This window comes from Asparagus officinalis, chromosome 3 (assembly GCF_001876935.1).
Source record: "Asparagus officinalis chromosome 3, Aspof.V1, whole genome shotgun sequence".
Lineage (NCBI taxonomy): Eukaryota > Viridiplantae > Streptophyta > Magnoliopsida > Asparagales > Asparagaceae > Asparagus > Asparagus officinalis.
This window is the reverse complement of record NC_033796.1, coordinates 47,778,345-47,798,305: the sequence shown is the minus strand read 5'-3', so window position 1 is coordinate 47,798,305 and position 19,961 is coordinate 47,778,345. Positions and strand designations below refer to the sequence as shown.

Genomic DNA, 19,961 nt, shown 5'->3' with positions numbered 1-19,961 from the left:
CCAAAATCAGTCTGCGGTCGACCGAACCAAAAATCCGAGAGCAGAATCGATTACAGTCATGCGGTCGACCGCGACGGTCGACCGAATCTCATCCCGAGACCAAAAACACGTACAGGGTCCTCGCGGTCGACCACCACGGTCGACCGCCTTCAGCTTTGAGTCCTAGTGGTTTTTGTGTTTTTGTGCACGTTCGTGGTCGACCGCCAGTCTGCCTGGCTGATTCTTCTGCTGTTTTCCTGTACTCTCTTGCCATTTCTTCATAAAACACATGGGAAAATTTCTAGGGGCTAAACCACAACAGCTTTTTCGTGGGCCTTAGACATATTTTCCCCTAGATTCTAAGATTAATTTTTAATATTGTATACTTATTCCTTCTCGGTACGCTCAAAGCATTGAATGTTTGGAAGCATTCCCGAGGTAATTGTTTTCAGTATACTAACAAAAATATAAGAAATAAAAACCAAAGAGGGGAAGCAAGGCATCCTAGAGAAACAAGGGCCCGTTTTTGTTAATGGCATTTGATGTTGACTAATTGTATGACTGAAAATGACTCGTAATGCATTAGTGGCTTCTCAGCGGTGCTCTGGCTTTCATTAAATAGAGAGTTAACGGAAGAAGAAGACAAAGAAGAAGAAAGAGAGAAGAGGAAGAAGAAGGAAGATGGGTGGAGATTTCTACTTAATTCCTAAGGTTTGTTCTCGCTCTAATGAAATATTTCTTCAATGAGCTACTGAATTTTATTTTTCTGGGGTTCTCAGTGCCTTTGTACTTGTTGAGCTCAAGTACTATTTGTATTGCAGTGTCGGTTTACCTTAGCTCCCATGATCTTGATTTATTTCTTTTGCAAAAGGAGGGCAACCTAATGTTAAGAAGACAAGGAGCAAAATTACATGATCAATGTCTCTTCAAACTGAGATGATCACATTTACTACTCTTTTTATTTCTAGCATCTTGAAGGATTCAATAGAAGAGAACCCATTTTTGTTCTTTCCTCCTTTCAGTGCTTTGTGACTCAATGCATGTTACTTTTGGTACATATTTAGTAGATGGTTTCTAATTTGTAGCATAACTTTTTAACTTTTTTTTTTCCTTCATTTCAATTCTTGTAGCTATAATTCAATCAAGAACCCATGTTTTGCCTTTCCCCCCTTTCCTTTGTTTTTTTTAATTTTTTAATTTTTTTAATTTTTGCTGTTAGTTCCTTATTGTAAAGGCCTGTTAGGTTAGAACGAAGGTAATTATAGGATTAATTTGTTCCCGTTGCTCTGTGAAAGATATTTTCTTTGAATTCACAAGGCAACTTTATCTTTTGCCCCCTCTGAAATCATCCTTGCTAGCAAAGCCGATTCATTTCGGATTTAAGTAGTTAACATGGAAGATTTGTACTTGATACCGGGCAAGCTCCTACACCTGTTTCCAAATCTTTAGGCATTGAAACAATGATTGGATTATGATTCCATTGATTCGCCCGGCATTTTGCAATACTTTCATAGCAATATTAGCAATGTGGATGCTTTCCATTGTTCACAACATATTCACGCATCGCAAATTCACGGCTCTTCTAGAGTTATTTGCACTTGGATACCCCATAGTTTACCTCATTTTTTTGAACTTAGATAACACACAGTTTTTTTTTCTCCAAAAAAAAAAAAAAAAAAACACCCCGAAGTTTCAACAAAATTTAACTGTCATACTCCCAGATTTTCTCCAAAATATTTCCCCATGGTTCAACAAAATTTAACTTTGATGCCTCAAACCTAGACGTTTTGATAAAGTTTGGGGGTATCAAAGTGAAGATTTTGTTGAAGTTTGGGGTATCACATTTACATTATGTTGAACTTTGAGGTATTTTTGGAGCAAACAAGAGAGAGAGGGAGAGAGAGAGAGAGAGAGACACTTGGGGTGTCAACGTAAAAAAAAATGAGGCAGACAATGGAGTGTTTTTTGCGCCAAAGAAAACTTTGGGGAATAAAACTTAAAAATGGAGCAAATTTTGTGCAAATAACGTTTGTTTATTTTAAATAGAACAAGCAGTCCAATGGGGAGAAAAGGACAAATGATGGTGATATTTGTTAGCCTCTTTTTCCCTCGTTAACTTGATACCCTCTATTCCCCAAACTCATGTTTTTCACCAGGATACTCTTATAACAAGACTTCCAAGAAGATCTCCCAGCACACTGAGGATGATTATGTTAGCCGTGGTTATGATGTGCAGTATTTATATATCCTCTATTTGTTTAAAACAAACAAGGATCCATATCAAGCATGAAACAAAGAGGACCAAACCATTGGAAAGATATTCTTATGATGCTATGCTTGTTGGTTTGAAGCAAACAGAGGACCAGATCACACGAGAAGTATTAATGAAGAAAAGACCAGTAGAAGAACATAATTACGATCCTGAGAAACCAATAGAGGAACATAATCTATCTGTTAAGAAAACAGAGCACCAAATCAAGCCTGAACTCCTGAGGACGAATCGAAGAGAAGGATATCCTTCTGCTCCTGGACCTGTTACTTTGGAGCAACCAGTGACCCAGACAAAGCTAGAAATTATAAGAGCAAAGCCAGTGGAGACTTATAATCAGAAAATTGTTGGTTTGACTCAAGAAGAAACCAAAAGCACAAACACGATTGGACAACACTCTTATGATTCTAGTAACAGATTGAACCAAACAGAGATTCACATAAATCAAGAACCAGCAGAGACAAAACCGATAGAACCCCATTCTAGCGTCTCGGCAATTGTTACTTCAGAGCAACCAAAAATTCTGATTAATCCACCAAAGGATCAACAGACTTATGATCGTAGCATTAATATTCATTTGAATAAGACCACAGTCCTGGTCAAGCCCAAATTGGCGAGGGTTGAGCCACCACAATGCGTACTAGATCCTGAAGTACCTCAATCAGAGATTCCTTATCTCCACTTTCCAGTACCCACAAACTATAGAAGGTAACTGCAAGCTTTCAAACATTTCAGATTTTGCAGACAGGTTTCTTTTTAATTCCTTCATGATTATAACAAATCTTTTATATTTGCAGGAGAGAGTGTGCATGCACTTCAGTTCGCTTTTTTGTTATTATGTCGAGTCAAAGGTCAGGAACCAAGTGGTTGGAGAGTTTGTTGAACAGTCATATCAATATTAGCTCGAACGGGGAGATATTTCTTGATAGAAAAATGTGCGCTAATGCATCAATCATCTCAAGGCAATTGGACACAGTTTATAATCTTGAAATGGAACATACTGCAGCTAGGAGTCAATGCACGTCAGCTGTGGGCTTCAAATGGATGCTTAATCAGGTAATTTGCTTAAAGTTATATGCTCATTTTGTTGGGAGCGAGGGAACGCCCACACCGCCACGGAAGCTAAATCAATCCCGAGAGAAAACAACCCTAGCTTAAGTTTACGCCAAACTCAAAACCAACCAATACAAGCAATAGCGAATACACAGATAAAACAATAAGTAAAGAAGACGAGACAACATATTTACGTGGTCCGGCAAACTTGCCTACGTCCATGGGAGCCACACAAATAATTTCTTATTTAACCACAAGAAATTACAAACTTGCAAAGAGAAGATCTCAAACTTGAGATCTCTCAAATGAATTATAGATTACTGTAGACTTGCTACAGTACCAGGTGTGATTTATTCAACTGAATAAATCACCGCTCAATCTCACTGAGAATCGCCTTTAAGGCTTCTCAATAAATGCCGCAAGTCTGAGAAAAATAGCCGTCGCCATAGAGTTTTCCTCAACTCTGTAACGCGATCTGACGCTCAAAGGGGATCTGGAGAACAGGGTTTCCCTTTTATAGGGAAACCCTAGGTCTCCAGTTGGATCCCATTCACTAAAGGGAGTTGCATTCACATGGCGATCCCCGCTCTCCCAGCTGGCTTCCACTCCCAAGCAGGCGAGAAATCAGGCGAGCTCTGAATTTCCTCGCGCAGGCGACCTCGCCCTCGCTTACAGGCGAGTTCGTCCTCGCCTCAGCGCACAGACGAACTTCCTCGCCTGTCCAGCCCGCGCCCAAGCTCCTCGCCTCCACGCCCTCGCCTGCAGGCGAGCTCGATCTCAGGTGCGTTTTTCTTCACATTTGATTGAAAGTTTATTGCAATTATTAAAATCTTTACTGACCTACCGAAGGTAGCATTCTACATTAGGATTAATTCATCTTTATGTAATTTGTGATTCATGATAAGGTTCATGTGATTCTTGGATTCTCAAGGCTAATCTTCATGATTTTACACGAGTACTTAGTTGGAGAGGACTTTGTCATTAAAATTTTCTCCAACTTCGCCTATTAACCTATGGTTTGTTCTTCAGTTGCTACCTCCCATAGTACTGAATGTTGGCATATGCCTTCTTATCTCCTAATCGTCATACTCTACTAGTTCCTGTTGCGCGCCTATGTGGAAGCATGCTCGCACACCGAACGAATCTGTGATCACGAGAGAAGAGAACCAACCATACACGAGCACAATTCAATCCAAATACGACAAGTCAAATCAAACACAGAGATATACGTGATTCGATAATTTGTCTACGTTCACGGGGAGAGGATGGAGAGATTCCACTAAATCAAGGAGAATACAAAGTATTACAATCTCATAAAATCACTCACACAAACCCTAAACCAAATCTCTCAACTTGCTCACAAGTTTTCCCTCTCAAAGTGCTCAGAATACTCACAAATCTCTGTTAGAACTCTCATATCCTAACCCTAGAAACGAGTGCTTCAATATATATCAAAACACAAACCCAATGAGAATAGGAAACCAAATTCAGGCCCAGCCTGACTTGCGGTCGACCGCAGAGACACGTGCGGTCGACCGGACAGAACGACAAAAACTTAAAAAATATTACAGTGTTTGGCCGGTCGACCGTCATGCTAATCACGGTCGACCGAGAAAAGTCCAGAGACTTTTTCAGCTCGCATGCACGTTTGCGGTCGATCGCCGCGCCAATCGCGGTCAACCGCTAGAAGTCCAAATTTGTTTTCTGCCGTTTTTCCTGTAAGCTCTTTAATTCTTCACCTCGGTGAAGTTTTCCAAAATTGATCCGACACCAAACAAAGAACACCAATGCATCGTCTCTCCAAAATCGGCTGCACCAAAATGGTTGCCTACGTACCCCTTCTCCCAAGGGATCAAGTCGCCCCTTGTTCATCCAAATGGTCGTCAACGGTCTCAACAATCACGAATGTGTAACAAGTTTCGATAATGATCAAACTTGTTACTCAGAATCACCTTAGTGAGCATATCCGTCGGATTATCCCTTTGTGTAGACCTTCACAATCTTCACATCGTCATTTTCAAGAATATCCCGAACGAAGTGATAACGAATGTCAATGTGCTTCGTCCTCGCATGAAAAACCTGATTCTTCGTCAAATAGATAGCACTCATACTATCACAATGAATGGTGACGGACCGTTGCGATATACCAAGTTCCTCTAAAATTCCTCGAAGTGAAATAGCCTCCTTCACAGCCTCCGTAATCGTCATATACTCTGCCTCCGTCGTCGTTAAAGTCACCGTAGACTGTAAGGTGCATCTCTAACACACCATCACACGTGTTAAACTGAACACATACCCTGTCGTAGATCGGCACTTATCCAAATCCCAGCATAATCCGAATCAACACAGCCAATACACAACTGTCCACCTCTAGTGTCCCGCTCAAAAACCAAACCAATATTGAGCGTACCTCGAATGTACCTCTAGATCCATCTCACGGCGTTCCAATGATCTACTCCTAGATCGTGCATGTATCTCGAAATTATGCTCACCGTCTGTGACAAATTTGATCTCGTACATACCATCGCGTACATCAAGCTCCTAACCGCGCTCGTATATAGAGTCTTCGATATCAACTCTCGATCTTTAACTGTCTTCAGTGAAAGGTCAGCTAAAAGTTTTAAATGGGCTCCTAAAGGTACACTAACTGGCTTCGTATCCATGCTGACATAAAATCGTTGTAGAACCTTCTTCAAATAAGCCACATGTGTCAAACAAATTCTGTCATTCTCTTTGTTTTTGCCGATCTCCATCCCTAAAATACGTTTAGCCTCACCCAAATCTTTCATCTCAAATTCCTTTGAAAGATGTGTCTTCAACTCATCTATAGAAGTCCTGGAAATAGAGACAACCAACATGTCATTAATATAGAACAACAAGAGATGTACACACCTCCTTTCAACTTGTGAAAATACATGTAAGGATCAAACTAGCTCCAAGTGTACGAATAACCAATCATAAAACCATCAAATTATCTATACCACTGTCGAGGAGACTGCTTCAAACCATATAGCGATTTCTTCAACCTGCAAACTAGGTTTTCCATCCTTGCAGCTCGGAATCTCATTGGCTGAGTCATATATATTTTTTATCAAAATCACCATGAAGAAATATGGTCTTCACATCCAACTGATCTAACTCCAATCTATATTGTGCCACCAAAGCTAGCAAAATCCGAATCGAAAAGTGCTTCACCACTGGAGAGAAAACCTCATTATAATCAATACATTCCTCCTGTGCATAGTCTTTCGCGACCAACCTAGCCTTGAACCTCACTGGAGTGCCCTCAATGCTCTCATTCGTGTATACCCACTTGTAACCAATCACCTTCCGCCCATTTTGAAGCTCAACAAGCTCTCATGTATCATTCTTGTGAAGAGACTCAATCTCCTCCTGCATAGCTACCTGCTACGAATCAGCCTCTGAACTCTGTCCGGCCTCTCTGAATGTAGTAGGCATCAACTCATCGATACTCTCCACCGGAAGTGCATATGCAACTACTGTGTCGGTATACCGTGTTGGTATCCGTATGTCTATCCTTTGTCTCCGAATCGCAATAGAATCCTGAACCTGAGTCGTCGGTCCCTGATCCTGCACAACTGTACCCGTATCCTCCTCGTCGTCATCGTGCTCATCTGGCGTCACCTCAGTCGGTACTCTAATGGACACTGTACCATCTGGACAATATGAAGCTGCATTGATCTCCACCATCTATGATATCTCCTCTGTCGGGTCACTCTCCACCTGATGAGAACTGAGAAGCTTCAAGATAGAAGCATCATCAAACGTGACGTTCCTACTCAGCACAATCTTCCTATCAACTGGATCTCATAGCTTGTATCTCTTGACACCATGTTTGAATCTTACAAATATGTAATTCCTAGCTCGATGTTCCAACTTATTAATCTTTACATGATAGTATGCAGGACACCTAAATACCTTGAGCTGGTCATAGTCGTGTGCTGGCTCTCCCGACCACATCTTCATAGGGGTCTTCCCCTCAATCGCAGATGAATGCAGCTTGTTAATAATGTGGCCGCATATGAAAGTATCTCAGCCTAAAAGATCTTCTCCAAACCACTATGCTTTAAGAAACATCGAATATTCTCCAGCAAAGACCGATTTAAGCTCTCTGTCACCCCATTCTGCTGCGGTGTATGACTAACTGTGAAGTGTCTTTCTATGCCATCGTCTCGACATAGCTGCTGAAAGGGGGTTGATGTGTACTTACCACCGTTGTCGGATCGTAACGTCTTGATCTTTCTCCCAGTCTGTAGTTCTAACCTCTTCTTCCACTCCACAAATATATCTAGGACTTCACTCTTCTTCGTCATTGTAGGCGTCTAAAAAATACCTGTAGGTTCCCGTATATGGCTCGAGACGAAGAGGAGGCGATAAATGTCATCATCCAAGTCGAGAAGATTTACCCGATCAGCCCGCGTATTCATCGGCCACCGTCAAGTGGCCCGTACGCTTAATGATCATCGGAACGGCGAACTAAACGTCCCGTACGCTCACCGACAATTCCGCGCACTCACCACCCAGTTCTAAGCGTCCCGCGTACTCACTAACCACCGTCAAGCGATCCGCGTGTTCACGAAATGCGCAAAGCGAATCGAGGAAGCGTATCGGTCGGCGAAACACACATAAACGACGGAACGAATCAAACCCGAGAAAACCAAGAAAGCCTCTGACGATCGGATCGCGTCAAAACGATCCGGTCGGACCAGTGGCTCGGCCCAAGGCCGAGCCAGGTGGCCGAGCCACCAAGTGGCAATTCGGTCAGAATCAGTTTTGTTTCGGTTCTTTTTATGGATTCTTTTGGGATTTGTGTGTTTCTGGACGTTCCAACTGATCTGATACTGTGGTTATACAGTTGTTAACTGAAGATAAGGAGGAATCCTTCGTTCTTATCCGCGAAGCTTATAAATACGAGCTCGGGTGCTCATTTCTCTGGGGCTGGACATCAAGAGGGCGAAACGCTGTCGAATTGGAGAGTGGAGCCACGAATTTACAACAATGGTTAGCAGATCTTGGCGATCTCCTGTGCATAAAGAGTAGAGTTCGAGACCCGTCTCCTATTCCTCCGGATTTAGGCTTAGTCTTAAATCTCGAGAAGAGCCGTGATCTCGCTTGGTCGAGATTATCGCTACAGCGATTACTTCCTTCGTGAAGTAAGAGCTTTGATCATCAATCTGTCAACCGGATCTGATCCGCGGTGGTCCACGTATATTAACGTCTCCGGCACAGGTAAAGATCCCACACAAGCAGCAGGTGATAAACGTCTGCTGCGCTGTTTGACAAGAATCGTATCTTTTATATTTTTATTGTATAAGGAAATCTTATAAAAACATCAACTTTTTATTTGAGTTTATTGTAAACGATTAAAGTTGTAATAGATTCAATCACAATGAAAACAGTGATTTTTGACCCAAACAAGCTGGCGACCACAGTGGGAACCAACAGCTTCGCTGCCGAAGCTGTCGTGCCGCAACCAAGGAACCAGATCCCAGTTGAAGAAGTGGTCGAGTACGAATTCGACCAACTGAAGTTCGAGGAGTATCTGTCGTCCTCCTCCAGATCCTCTGCCCCTCGCAAGCGCAGGAAGATCAAGGCCCGCGTTGCCGTTGCAATCTCGCCTTGCAAAGCCCCTTCGGCCTCCAACGAGCCCGGATCTACAGATCTAGACCCGTCCTTCGTCAAAGAATCAATTGCAGAAGGAACGCCAACCTTATCAAAGAGGGCACGCCAAAGGTAGCGCCAACGACTTGTGCACCAATTTGCTAAGGCTTTGGAGTCTGTTGACGAGATTGGTTATGAGGCGGATCTGAAACGCAGAAGACACCGAGTGCCCCAGCAGCAAATAAATTGTCTCTCCTCCAAACCAACAGCGAATGAGTGGATCCAAATCAAACAGACCTGCTCAACCCTCGAGGAGCGCATTCAGAAGCGTCGCATCTTGATTGCGCACGCACGAATTCTCGTGCGAGAAGCGCAGAAGCTGAAGCAAAAAGAGGTGATCAAGAAGCCACCAAAGCTACGCCAAGTAAGGAAACCAAAGTCCGAAACAACGCTAAAAAAGAGTCGAACAGCGTTCGAAACTCATGAACCAGCACTGGGTGGCTCGGCCAAAACCGAGCCACCATTTGGTGGTTTGCCCCTGAACCAAACCGGTTCGGTTCGCTTTGCATCTGGTTCGCCTCCCACGGCCTATTTTGAGTCTCCGACAGTTCCTATTCTTGTCCCGATGAATCCCGCACTTCCAGTGAAGCCTCACGACCATGGAGACTTGTCCCGTTTCAAGATGAGGATGGTGGATCGCTTGGGTCCTTTGCACTAGGATCGAGGCAATGTTCCGATCAAAGAACGCTTGGGTCCGGTGATTGAATTCCAAACAACCACTCGAGCTGGGGGTCGCACACGCCCTCGCAATAATTCAGAGCCCTTCTATAATGAGAAAACTCCTGTAAGTGATCGCATTGGACTACGAGTCGGTACCCAAGAGCCCGTTAAGGTCCCGTGCTCAAGCAAGCGTGGCTCTAAGCGTGTGACTCTTGAAAATGCCATCAATGAAACAAGTCCTCAGAAGGAAACGTGTTCGTCATACGACGACGTTACACCTGAGAAGTCGTGCCAACACGCGATAGGTTGCTCCGGTAATTATGTCGATGAGTTGTACTATCGAACTGGGGGTACGAACAGATCTCGAAAGAGATACTCGGGAGATGGACTTTCATTGTCCGTGCGTCAAACTTATCAGGGTAGTATTATCAGCGTGGAGCTGTCCCAAGGCCGCTCCACAGAGGGTCTCGGTATTCAAAAGAATCTCCAATGGAAAGGCTAAGTCCAAACCAAAACGTCCCTGTAAGAAACGATCAACTGTTCAATATAACGAACTTCCAGAAGTCACAATTAACATGGCTGATAAGAGAAAGTCGGTTCGGCCTTCTAGTTTTGATCCGCTCGTATCGCATCGTCTAACTCGGCTACGTACAACGACTGCTAGACGTAGGGATTATCAGAGAATACAGAGGAGATTATCCTTGGATGATGAATTATCAGATGCTAACTCTGTAGTCGCTTCTGACAAAACAGTATCCAGCCCAGGACAATCACACGAAGTGTTATGATTAACACCGAGAAAATAGCCAAAATGGTTGAGGATGTCTTGGCCAAGCAAAAAGAGAACTTCAAGTTCGAAATAGAAACGGCTATGCGACGGATGAGGGAAGAACATGACCAACAAATCTGAGCTTTGTCGAATCAACTTGCTGAATCCAGTAGTCGCAACGTTGCTAACTAAGCAAATAGCGATTCAGATGTGGATGAACGTCTCAATGCTGATGACCCTTCCGTTGACCAAAACGCTGGGGATGGCCCCGCTAAAGATAACAACGCTGGGGATGGTTTCACCGAAGATGACAATGTCGTGGGTGGTCGCGTTATTCCTCTTTCAAATCGTCCAAGGCCCGATACGAGCGAGGATGAGAAAATAAAAGATCTCGAGAGCAAAATCAACGCCCTAATGTTTGCTCAAGAGGTGAAAAGGACCGACATTCCATGTTCTTATCCAAGAGAGTAGGATTCAATAGCATACCCGGCGAAGTTCAACCTGATTAACTTTACGCCGTTTGATGTGAAGGGTTCGTCCACGCAACATCTGATCTATTTTAAATCCCACTTGGGTATGATCTCCGGTAGTAAAGCCTTGATGGTCCGGTCATTCGTTAGCACCCTTCGCGTGCCCGCCTTCGATTGGTACTGTCGTCTCAAGTCTGGGAGCAACAACAGCTGGGACGACCTGGAGAACCTGTTCCTCGTTCACTTCTTTGACGATGATGCCGAGGTGTCAATCAGGACACTCTTCGATGAGAAACAAGAAGACGACGAGATGGTCGATGACTTCGTCAAACGCTTCCGAGATAAGGCGATGAACTGTCGAGATCCGATCACGGAGGACTTCATTCTCCAAACCTGTCACAATAACCTTTTTCTGGCTGTGTTGAAAGTTATGGGAGTAGCATCATCCAACACATGGAAAGAGTTGAAGACGTGCGGAGAGCAGGCCGAATGCTTCCTCGGAAGGAAGAAAAGCGAGAGAAGCCAACCATCGGGTAACTCTTCAAACTCAAGCTTCGTCTCTCGTGATAAAGGGAAGACCCCTGTAGCTGCTGTTGACGTTAATCAAACGTCACAACAGTAACCCCGAAGACAACAGAAGACTTCGGGTCCGAGACTTCAAAAAGAGTACTCATTCAAGGATAAAGATGTTCCAGTTATTTTCGAATCCCTCCTTAAAAACAACAAGATTAAGCTGTCACCTATCACGAATCAGGAGGAAACTGATAATATCTCGGATCCAAAGTACTATGCGTATCACAGAATGATCCTTCATCCCACCAAGGATTGTTTTACTTTTAAAAATAGCATCCAAACCTTAGTTAAAACCGACGTCATAACGCTCAATTAAGTCGAATGAAAACTCTGATAAGTATAAGAGTATAAACTGTTTCTTCAAACTCCGATAAGTATAAGAGTATAAATTGTTCCTTCATACTCCGACAAGTATAAGAGTATAAACTGCTTCTTCCGACACTCCGAAGAGTATACGAGTATAAACTACTTCTCAATACTCCAATAGGTATATGAGTCTAAACTGTTTCCTACCTTTGACAGGAAGTTCCTAGATAATTTTTATACGTAATATTCTTAAGGATAGCCCGGTCATGTAACTGAGTACAAAGTCAGACCCAGTTTCGCAAAGAAAACTGAGGGTGAATGATTCATGTAACGGGAAGTTCCCGTAAGAATGCTACATGTAATTTTCTTAGGGATAACCCGATCATTACAAACAAAGTGATAAACACTAAACTCTTGTAATTTTCTTAGGGATAACCCGATCATTACAAACAAAGTGATAAACACTAAACTCTCACTGTGATTTCCGAACACTCTTTTGCTGAGACCCGATCATTACAAACAAAGTGATAAACACTAAACTCTCACTGTGATTTCCGAACACTCTTTTGCTGAGATGAGATTCGATCACTTCGTTGGATCAATCTTCCCTCATAAAACTCCCATTGGTGTTTGACGACTCATAGTCTTTCACCATAAAATCCCCCGTCGATCAGACTAATTAACGGTGTGACCACCAAAATTCCTTTCGATGAATCCACTCAAATTTTTGATGCGTCTGTGCACTTAACATCCCTATAGTTAAAGTTCGGACATAGTACTTGGAATTTTAATATCCTGATCATTGACGATTGTCAAACCCCTCTGTGTTAAGTATTTATCACTTAACACCAGGAACCCCCTCTGAGTGATTTGTATGAGTCAACACTCCCACTGTCTACCTGTTAGGACCACAACCAAAATCCCCTCTCGATTCCTCTAATGAACGAGAGATCCACAAATCGAGCGATCAAACATTCCTATAGTTAGGATCGTCTAAACCTCCCACTCGATCAAACCTTCCTACAGTTAAGGTCAAAACCAAAATCCCTTCTCGATTCCTCCAATAAACGAGAGGTCCACTTTCAAATCGAATGATCAAACCTTCCTACAGTTAGGATCACCTTAAACTCCCGCCTGATCAAACCTTCCCACAGTAAGGACCAAAACCATAATTCACTCTCGATAAACAAGAAATCCATATTTAGTTCGGTAATCAAACATTCCGACAGTTAGGGCTATCCGAATCTTTTTGATTCTCGGAGTGGAGATCCCACTCTTAGTTTCACCTTTTCGGATTCTTAAAGTGAAGATCCCACTTTGAGTTTTTTTTTGTAACTGGAGATAGAATATAGAATTCTTCCTCTTCAGCTTTGGGAATAGAATATAAAATTCTTTCTCTCCCGCATCGGGTTCGTCTTTGCCCCAAAAGAAGACATCATCTTTCAACAATAAGAATCCATGCCTTTTATGCATGGGGAATTTTATCCCGAAGCCTAAGCAGGGATAAGTCAACGCCTAACATGCGTTGCCGGTTTAGTCTTTTACTGATTGAAGAAGACGTCAGAATACCAATCTGGGGCATTTCATCCCGAAGCCTAAGTAGGGATGAGTCAGCGCTTAACCCACGTTGCTGGGTGGTTCGTTCTCGTGAAAACGACCGAGTCTACGTATTCGGTATCGTAGCAACAAAATCCATACCTTTTTATGCATGGGGAATTTTATCCTGAAGCATAAGTAGGGATAAATCAGCGCCTAACACACGTTGCCGGTTTAGTTTTTTACCGATTGAAAAAGACATCAGAATACCAATCTGGGGCATTTTATCCCAAAGCCTAAGTAAGGATAAGTCAGCGCCTAACACGCGTTGCTGGGTAGTCTATTCCCGTGAGAAGGACAAAGTCTACGTATTCAATATCGTAGCACTAAGAGAGTTAACTCTCTTAGCATAACGTCACATGCGGAACGGACTTAAAACAATCCGCATGCTAGTCCGACTCGAACGGTAGTCGGTAAAGGCATGCCAAATCCGTTAAAGGCTGAGGATTTGCCAAAAATCTTCGTCTTTTAGCACAACGTTACGTGCGAAACAGACTTAAACAATTTGCACGCTAGCCCGACTCAAACGGTAGTCGGTAAAGGCTCATCAAACCCATTGATGGCTGAGGATTTATTAAAAATCCTATAAATGTGAGAGTCATTGACGCACCTGCCCCATTAGCTGGTCTCGTGGCTCGAGCATCCAACAACTTCAGGATAAGATCCACACATGCAGATGAATCAGTTTTAATAGTTGGTCCTGCAGCCCCAATATTTGGGACCGTCACGCTCCAATGTCTTAAGAGCTTAAACTGTGTAGACTCCAGCAAACGTACGAGTATAAACTGTGTTAACGTCGATCAACGCGTTGCGATGGAAGTCAATGCCGATCGATACAAAACCCTAAGGCCAACGCCAATCAACGCGTAGCTATAGGTCAATGTCGGTCAATACGTTGCGACGAAGATAATCAGTTCAAAGTCAACTCAACGACACGAGCCAATACTAACTCACCAATTTCGATTCAAGATTTTGACAACGATCAAACGATAAACGCAACGCCGGAAGAACTTCATCTATTCGACAAAATACTGAATAGACTGAAGGCTGAAGAAGTCAAGAATTGAAGCAGTTCACAGGTCCTTCGTTACCGACTGAAGGTGGGGGTCTATCATATCCAAAGCATCGCAGACTCCTCTATAAAAGAATGAGTCTGAAATATTTTGGAGGGGGTATCTGTAGGCGTCTAAAAAATATCTGTAGGTTCCCGTATACGGCTCAAGACAAAGAGGAGGTGATAAATGTCATCATCCAAGTCGAGAAGATTTACCCGAGCGGTCCGTGTATTCATCGGCCACCGTCAAGTGGCCCGTACGCTCAATGGCCACCGGAACGGCGAACCAAACGTCCCGTGCGCTCACCGACAATTCCGCGCACTCACCACCCAGTTCCAAGCGTCCCGCGTACTCACTAGCTACCGTTAAGCGATCCGCACGTTCACGAAATGTGCAAAGCGAATCGAGGAAGCGTACTGGTCGGCGAAACAATGAAATACACATAAACGATGGAACAAGTCAAACTCAAGAAAACCAAGAAAGCCTCTGACGGTCGGATCGCGTCAAAACGATCCGGTCGGGCCAATGGCTCGGCTATACCCGAGCGGCTCGGCTAAACCCGAGCCACCAAGTGGCAATTCGGTCAGAATCAGTTTTGTTTCGGTTCTTTTTATGGATTCTTTCGGGATTTGTGTGTTTCTGGACGTTCTTCCAACTGATCTGATACTATGGTTATACAGTTGTTAACTGTAAATAAGGAGGAATCCCTCGTTCTTATCCAAATACCCGCTTCCGAAGCTTATAAATACGAGCTCGGGTGCTCATTTCTCCGGGGCTGGACATTAAGAGGGCGAAACACTGCCGAATTGAAGAGTGAAGCCACGAATTTATAGCAAGGGTTAGCAGATCTTGGCGATCTTCTGTGCATAAAGAGTGGAGTTCGAGAGATTCGAGACCGGTCCCCTATTCCTCCGGATTTAAGCTTAGTCTTAAATCTCGAGAAGAGCCGTGATCTCGCTTGGTCGAGATCATCGCTGCAGCGATTACTTCCTTCATGAAGTAAGAGCTTTGATCATCTATCTGTCAACCGGATCTGATCCGTAGCGGTCCACGGATATTAACGTCCCCGGCACAGGCAAAGATCCCACACAAGCAGCGGGTGATAAACGTCAGCTACGCTGTTTGATAAGAGTCGTATCTTTTGTATTTTCATTGTATAAGGAGACCTTATAAAAAGATCTACTTTTTATTTGAGTTTATTGTAAACGATTAAAGTTGTAATAGATTCAATCACAATGAAAACAACGATTTTTGACCCAAACAGTCATGGTGTACATCCAACAACGCCTGGAATAGTCATCAATGAACGTGAGGAACCAATGTCGACCACCAAGTGATGCAGTCTTAGTGAGACCCCAAACATCTGTGTGTACATAATCCAGGATGTTACTTGTCCTATGAATGACAGTTCTGAGCTTCACCTTCGTCTTCTTGCCAAGAACACAGTGCTCACAGAACTCAACCTTTCCATTCTTGGCTCCCTTCAATAGCCCCTGCTTGCACAAAGCCTGTTGTGGCTTCCAAGAGAGTCATTTCCAAATCTCTTACGTCCAAGAGAAGCAATTAAATCTTCACTAATCAGATGAGAGATTACATATTACACAGATGAGATCAGTGATCTCAAACTCTCTCATAGGTAAACTATGGATTTCTCCCTGATTTATGTATTTTCCTATGCCCTAGATCTGATGTAGCAACCCCTTCTATAGAGTCATTTCCAAATATAAAGAAAACCTCAACAATCCCTAACAGATTAGGATCTGAAATTGGAAATAAACTCGCAACAGCCAGCAACAACCGCCCACGGACTCCATAGAGTAACCTAGTGAACACCGGTTAAATTTCCCAAGAAGATTTCAGGACATACTCTTACACAGGGTGTGATGAATAAGATTCCAGGACGAGACAACATGGCCGATCATTGCAAGAGGGCGGGCACATGATGTAGTCCTTCGTGAGAATCATTCCTTGCTAATGTTCAAGATCATGTTTGAGGAGGTGAATCCTTGTATACGAGGAAGAGGAAAATAATCTTTGAAGCTTCAAGATTACTGAGAAACTCAATTCTTTTTATTATTGAGAAAGTTCAAGATTAAACAAGCAATCCTACTCAATTCAAAGTTAAATATTTTTTCTTCCCAGCGTGCATATATCTCTGTTGTCATACAAAGAGTTGGTAAGAACTAACTTTTGGTGAAATGTTTTGAAGAAACTTTTAGGAGATTCTTATTCCAAATAGGAGTTGATAGAAAACTCTATAAGAGGAGTTTTAGACGAAATTTTAGGATGATCCATAGTTGAATTCTAATTTTATAGTTTTTCTTTTTAGTGAAAAACTTTAGGTTGATGAAGACATGAAGTGGTGCAATGTGGTAGCAAGAGGCCTTAAAATTTCTAGATTCTATATTGATTTTCAATTATCAATATTATATAACATACATGTGTATGTCCGTGCATGGATATGAGATGCACATGTGCAGAGTTTGACTAGGATCTTTATAGATAAGATTTAATGTCTGTTGTAGCAGTTATGAAATCATAATTTACAATTCACATAGTATACCTAGATTATTGAGTATGATCTAAATCTAATTTTACTACAAAAGAATTTCTTGTGCACTTAGTTAGATTAAATAGACTGTCTATAATTGCAAGTTCGTTTGTTTCTACTGCTTTAAGAACCCAAACTATCCACGTTCTGTGTTGAAGGATATTATCATATTACACTATTAAGATCAAGATCAGTTACTTGGATTCTTAATTTAATGATCTACATCATGATATATGTTGTTGATCTGTACACAAAAAATATTTTCAAATCATAGATTTTCTTTTAAACACTCATCATGGGGATTGCAGGGCCTCATGGAGCACAGAAGAGAGGTTTTCAACTACTTCAAACAAAAAGGGGTGTTAGTGATCTTCCTATTTAGAAGAAATCAACTACGCCGCATGATCTCTTTACTAGCAAATGACCAGGATCCTACACTACTTAATGGAACACATAAGGCTCATGTAATTTCGAAGCAAGAGGTAAAACTCTCACATCTTGAAAATCTAACCACCTGTTTGTAAAATATTAAAGGTGTTAGTATGTATACTCCTTAAAAGTATTTGTATTTGCAAAACCACCCCAAATAATAAACGTTGGAAGAAAAAAAGTACTCCCCAAATAAACAAATTATCAAACTTTGATATGCTAATTTGTAACTGCAATATAAAAATAGTAACGTAAGTAGTCAAAATTTTGCTCACCATATCCAACAAAGTTGATGATTTGTTGGGGGTATTTCTGCCAAAGTTAACAAGTTGGAGGGAATTTTTGCAAATATGCATGATTTAAGGGATATATGTACTAAGAACGCAATTTCTAATATTAAATTCCTTATGCAAGTCCATGAAAATTATTGGGGTTTTTGCAGGCAGAGATATTAGCAAATTACAAGCCGAAGCTTGACCCCAGGAACTTGGTTGCAAGACTGAAACGTGAATTTGACATTGCTAATGAAGCTGTAGGGCACTTCAAGAGCATCCGCAACATGTTTCTCTACTATGAGGATCTTATTCAGAATAACACGGTGAGCTCCCACAAAAACTGCTTTAGTTTTTCTTTAATTGGCTTGAAATGATGATGGTTAGGATTTGCATTCTCTTTTTGGTAGTGGTGAAACTTTTTCTTCCCTGGAACTATTGTTGCTAGTGTTAACAATTGTTTAATTAGGCGCTAAGACAGAGTATATGGTCATAATATGTAAACAAATTTACCGAAGAAAATTACATCGTTGATCAATCATCCGTTAGCTTAACCTTTTGAGCAAACAGATTGTAGGACAGGGATGTGGTTTAAATTTAAAGCTCAATCTTCATCATTCTCGCTTAAAAGCAGATTTATTCCCAAATGCCTACAACCGGCCATCCAAAACTTTTGTTGAGCCTATTTTTTAATGAATTAGCTTAATTTCCAGGTGAACATCATAGTGATTTTATTAGTTAAAAATCCAAATATCATAAATGTTTTGATCAATTGATTATGATTAAATATCATCTATTTTTGTTGTATAAGTAAATGTTTGTAAACCTATCGTCTGCATAAGTTTGATATAATATTGTTTATGGACCTAATTTTGTCTTTTAATTCATTTTCAGCACATGTAAAAAAAGATCAGCTTATTTATTTGTGTGCACGAATAAATATATAACACATTTAACCACATATATTACTCTTGTATTTCAGTGATAATATAATTCACAAATATTTTCTTATTGTGCAGCAAAAGCTAAATGAAGTTATGGATTTTCTCCATGTACCAAGGCAACCATTGCATAGTGGTCATGTAAAGATACATACAAGACCCTTGTCTCAAATGGTGCGGAACTGGAGTGCCGTTAGAAAAGCCCTCAGAGGATCTCAGTATGAGAAGTTCTTAACGTCAGAGAAATAAATGTAGATGAGTTCTATTTCTTTCTTTTTTTTTCCCTTTTTTTAATTTATTTGGTACATTTTCTCTTCTTAATTTTATCCAAGGTGTGAACTTGTCACCAGCAGAAGTGTGCAAGATTTAGTGAGAGGATGAAAGCATTTGAGGAACACTTATCTAGTTTTTTCGGCAAAAGTTTGTTGCAAAAAATTGCTATATTCTTAGTTGTTTCTTTGTCCAATTTTATATAATGAACAACATATTTCATCATGTACAATGGAGACTCCTTAGTGCACCGATTAGGAAAGGTGATAGTATTATGGTTAATGGGGTCAAAAGTTCTAGACGTAGAGCTAAAAAAGGTAGGTTAGAAGCAATTAAGAAGGATATGATTATGCTTAGCTTAACGGAGGAGATGTCCCATAATAGAATGCAATGGAAGAATAGGATTCGTGTAGCCGATCCCAAATATTTGGGATAAAAGCCTTATTGTTGTTGTTTTTGTTAGTTGCTTTTTCGTCCAGTGTCATCATATAATGAACAATATATTTCATCAAGCGCTTAGATAGATATCATTTTGGCGTGACGGAAATTAGAATCCCTTTGACACATGTGATTACTTGTACATATTGGCTGAAACATGATAGCAATGCTAACTCGAACCTTGAGTGGGAATATTGTTGCAGGTTTTGCGCAAAAGCTTGTTTTTCAAAACCTAATTAAGCTAGCTTTTCCGAACTAAATGGGTTATTGTATATGTTTTGTGACAAAAGCTCCTAGTAGCCTGGTGGGCAAGGCTATACTTGCTGGCTTCCAAGAGTTATGGATTTAAAGCTTTCAGAGAGATTAGGAGGTAAGCAATGGAGATTAGCAACCACCCCCTTCTCATCACATCAACAGTTTCCGTCCCACTTTCTCTTAACCCTCCCCGCACGTTGGCCATCGTGCCCAGCCGGTTCGGCACTCCTCATTCCCAAAACCCTTTTGATTTCTCTTCACCAATAACGCCCCTTCATCTTCTCAAAAGGGAATTCTTCCTCTCTCTCCACTCCTTTCTCAGATCCAGATCAAGAGGAGGGCTGGACTAAGGTGGTTTAAATCTAATCTGCTTCATATGCCATGGTAATATTA

The 19,961-nt window shown here is 41.7% G+C and overlaps 1 protein-coding gene across 1 annotated transcript; it reads left to right on the top strand.

Annotated features, from left to right (window-relative positions):
• LOC109834038 lies at window positions 433-19,076 on the top strand. The gene is made up of 6 exons (XM_020401922.1): window positions 433-690; window positions 2,136-2,956; window positions 3,046-3,304; window positions 17,272-17,445; window positions 17,835-17,990; window positions 18,684-19,076. Exons 1-6 carry the CDS (start codon window positions 661-663, stop codon window positions 18,852-18,854), a joined length of 1,611 nt encoding a protein of 536 aa, XP_020257511.1. The 5' UTR covers window positions 433-660; the 3' UTR covers window positions 18,855-19,076.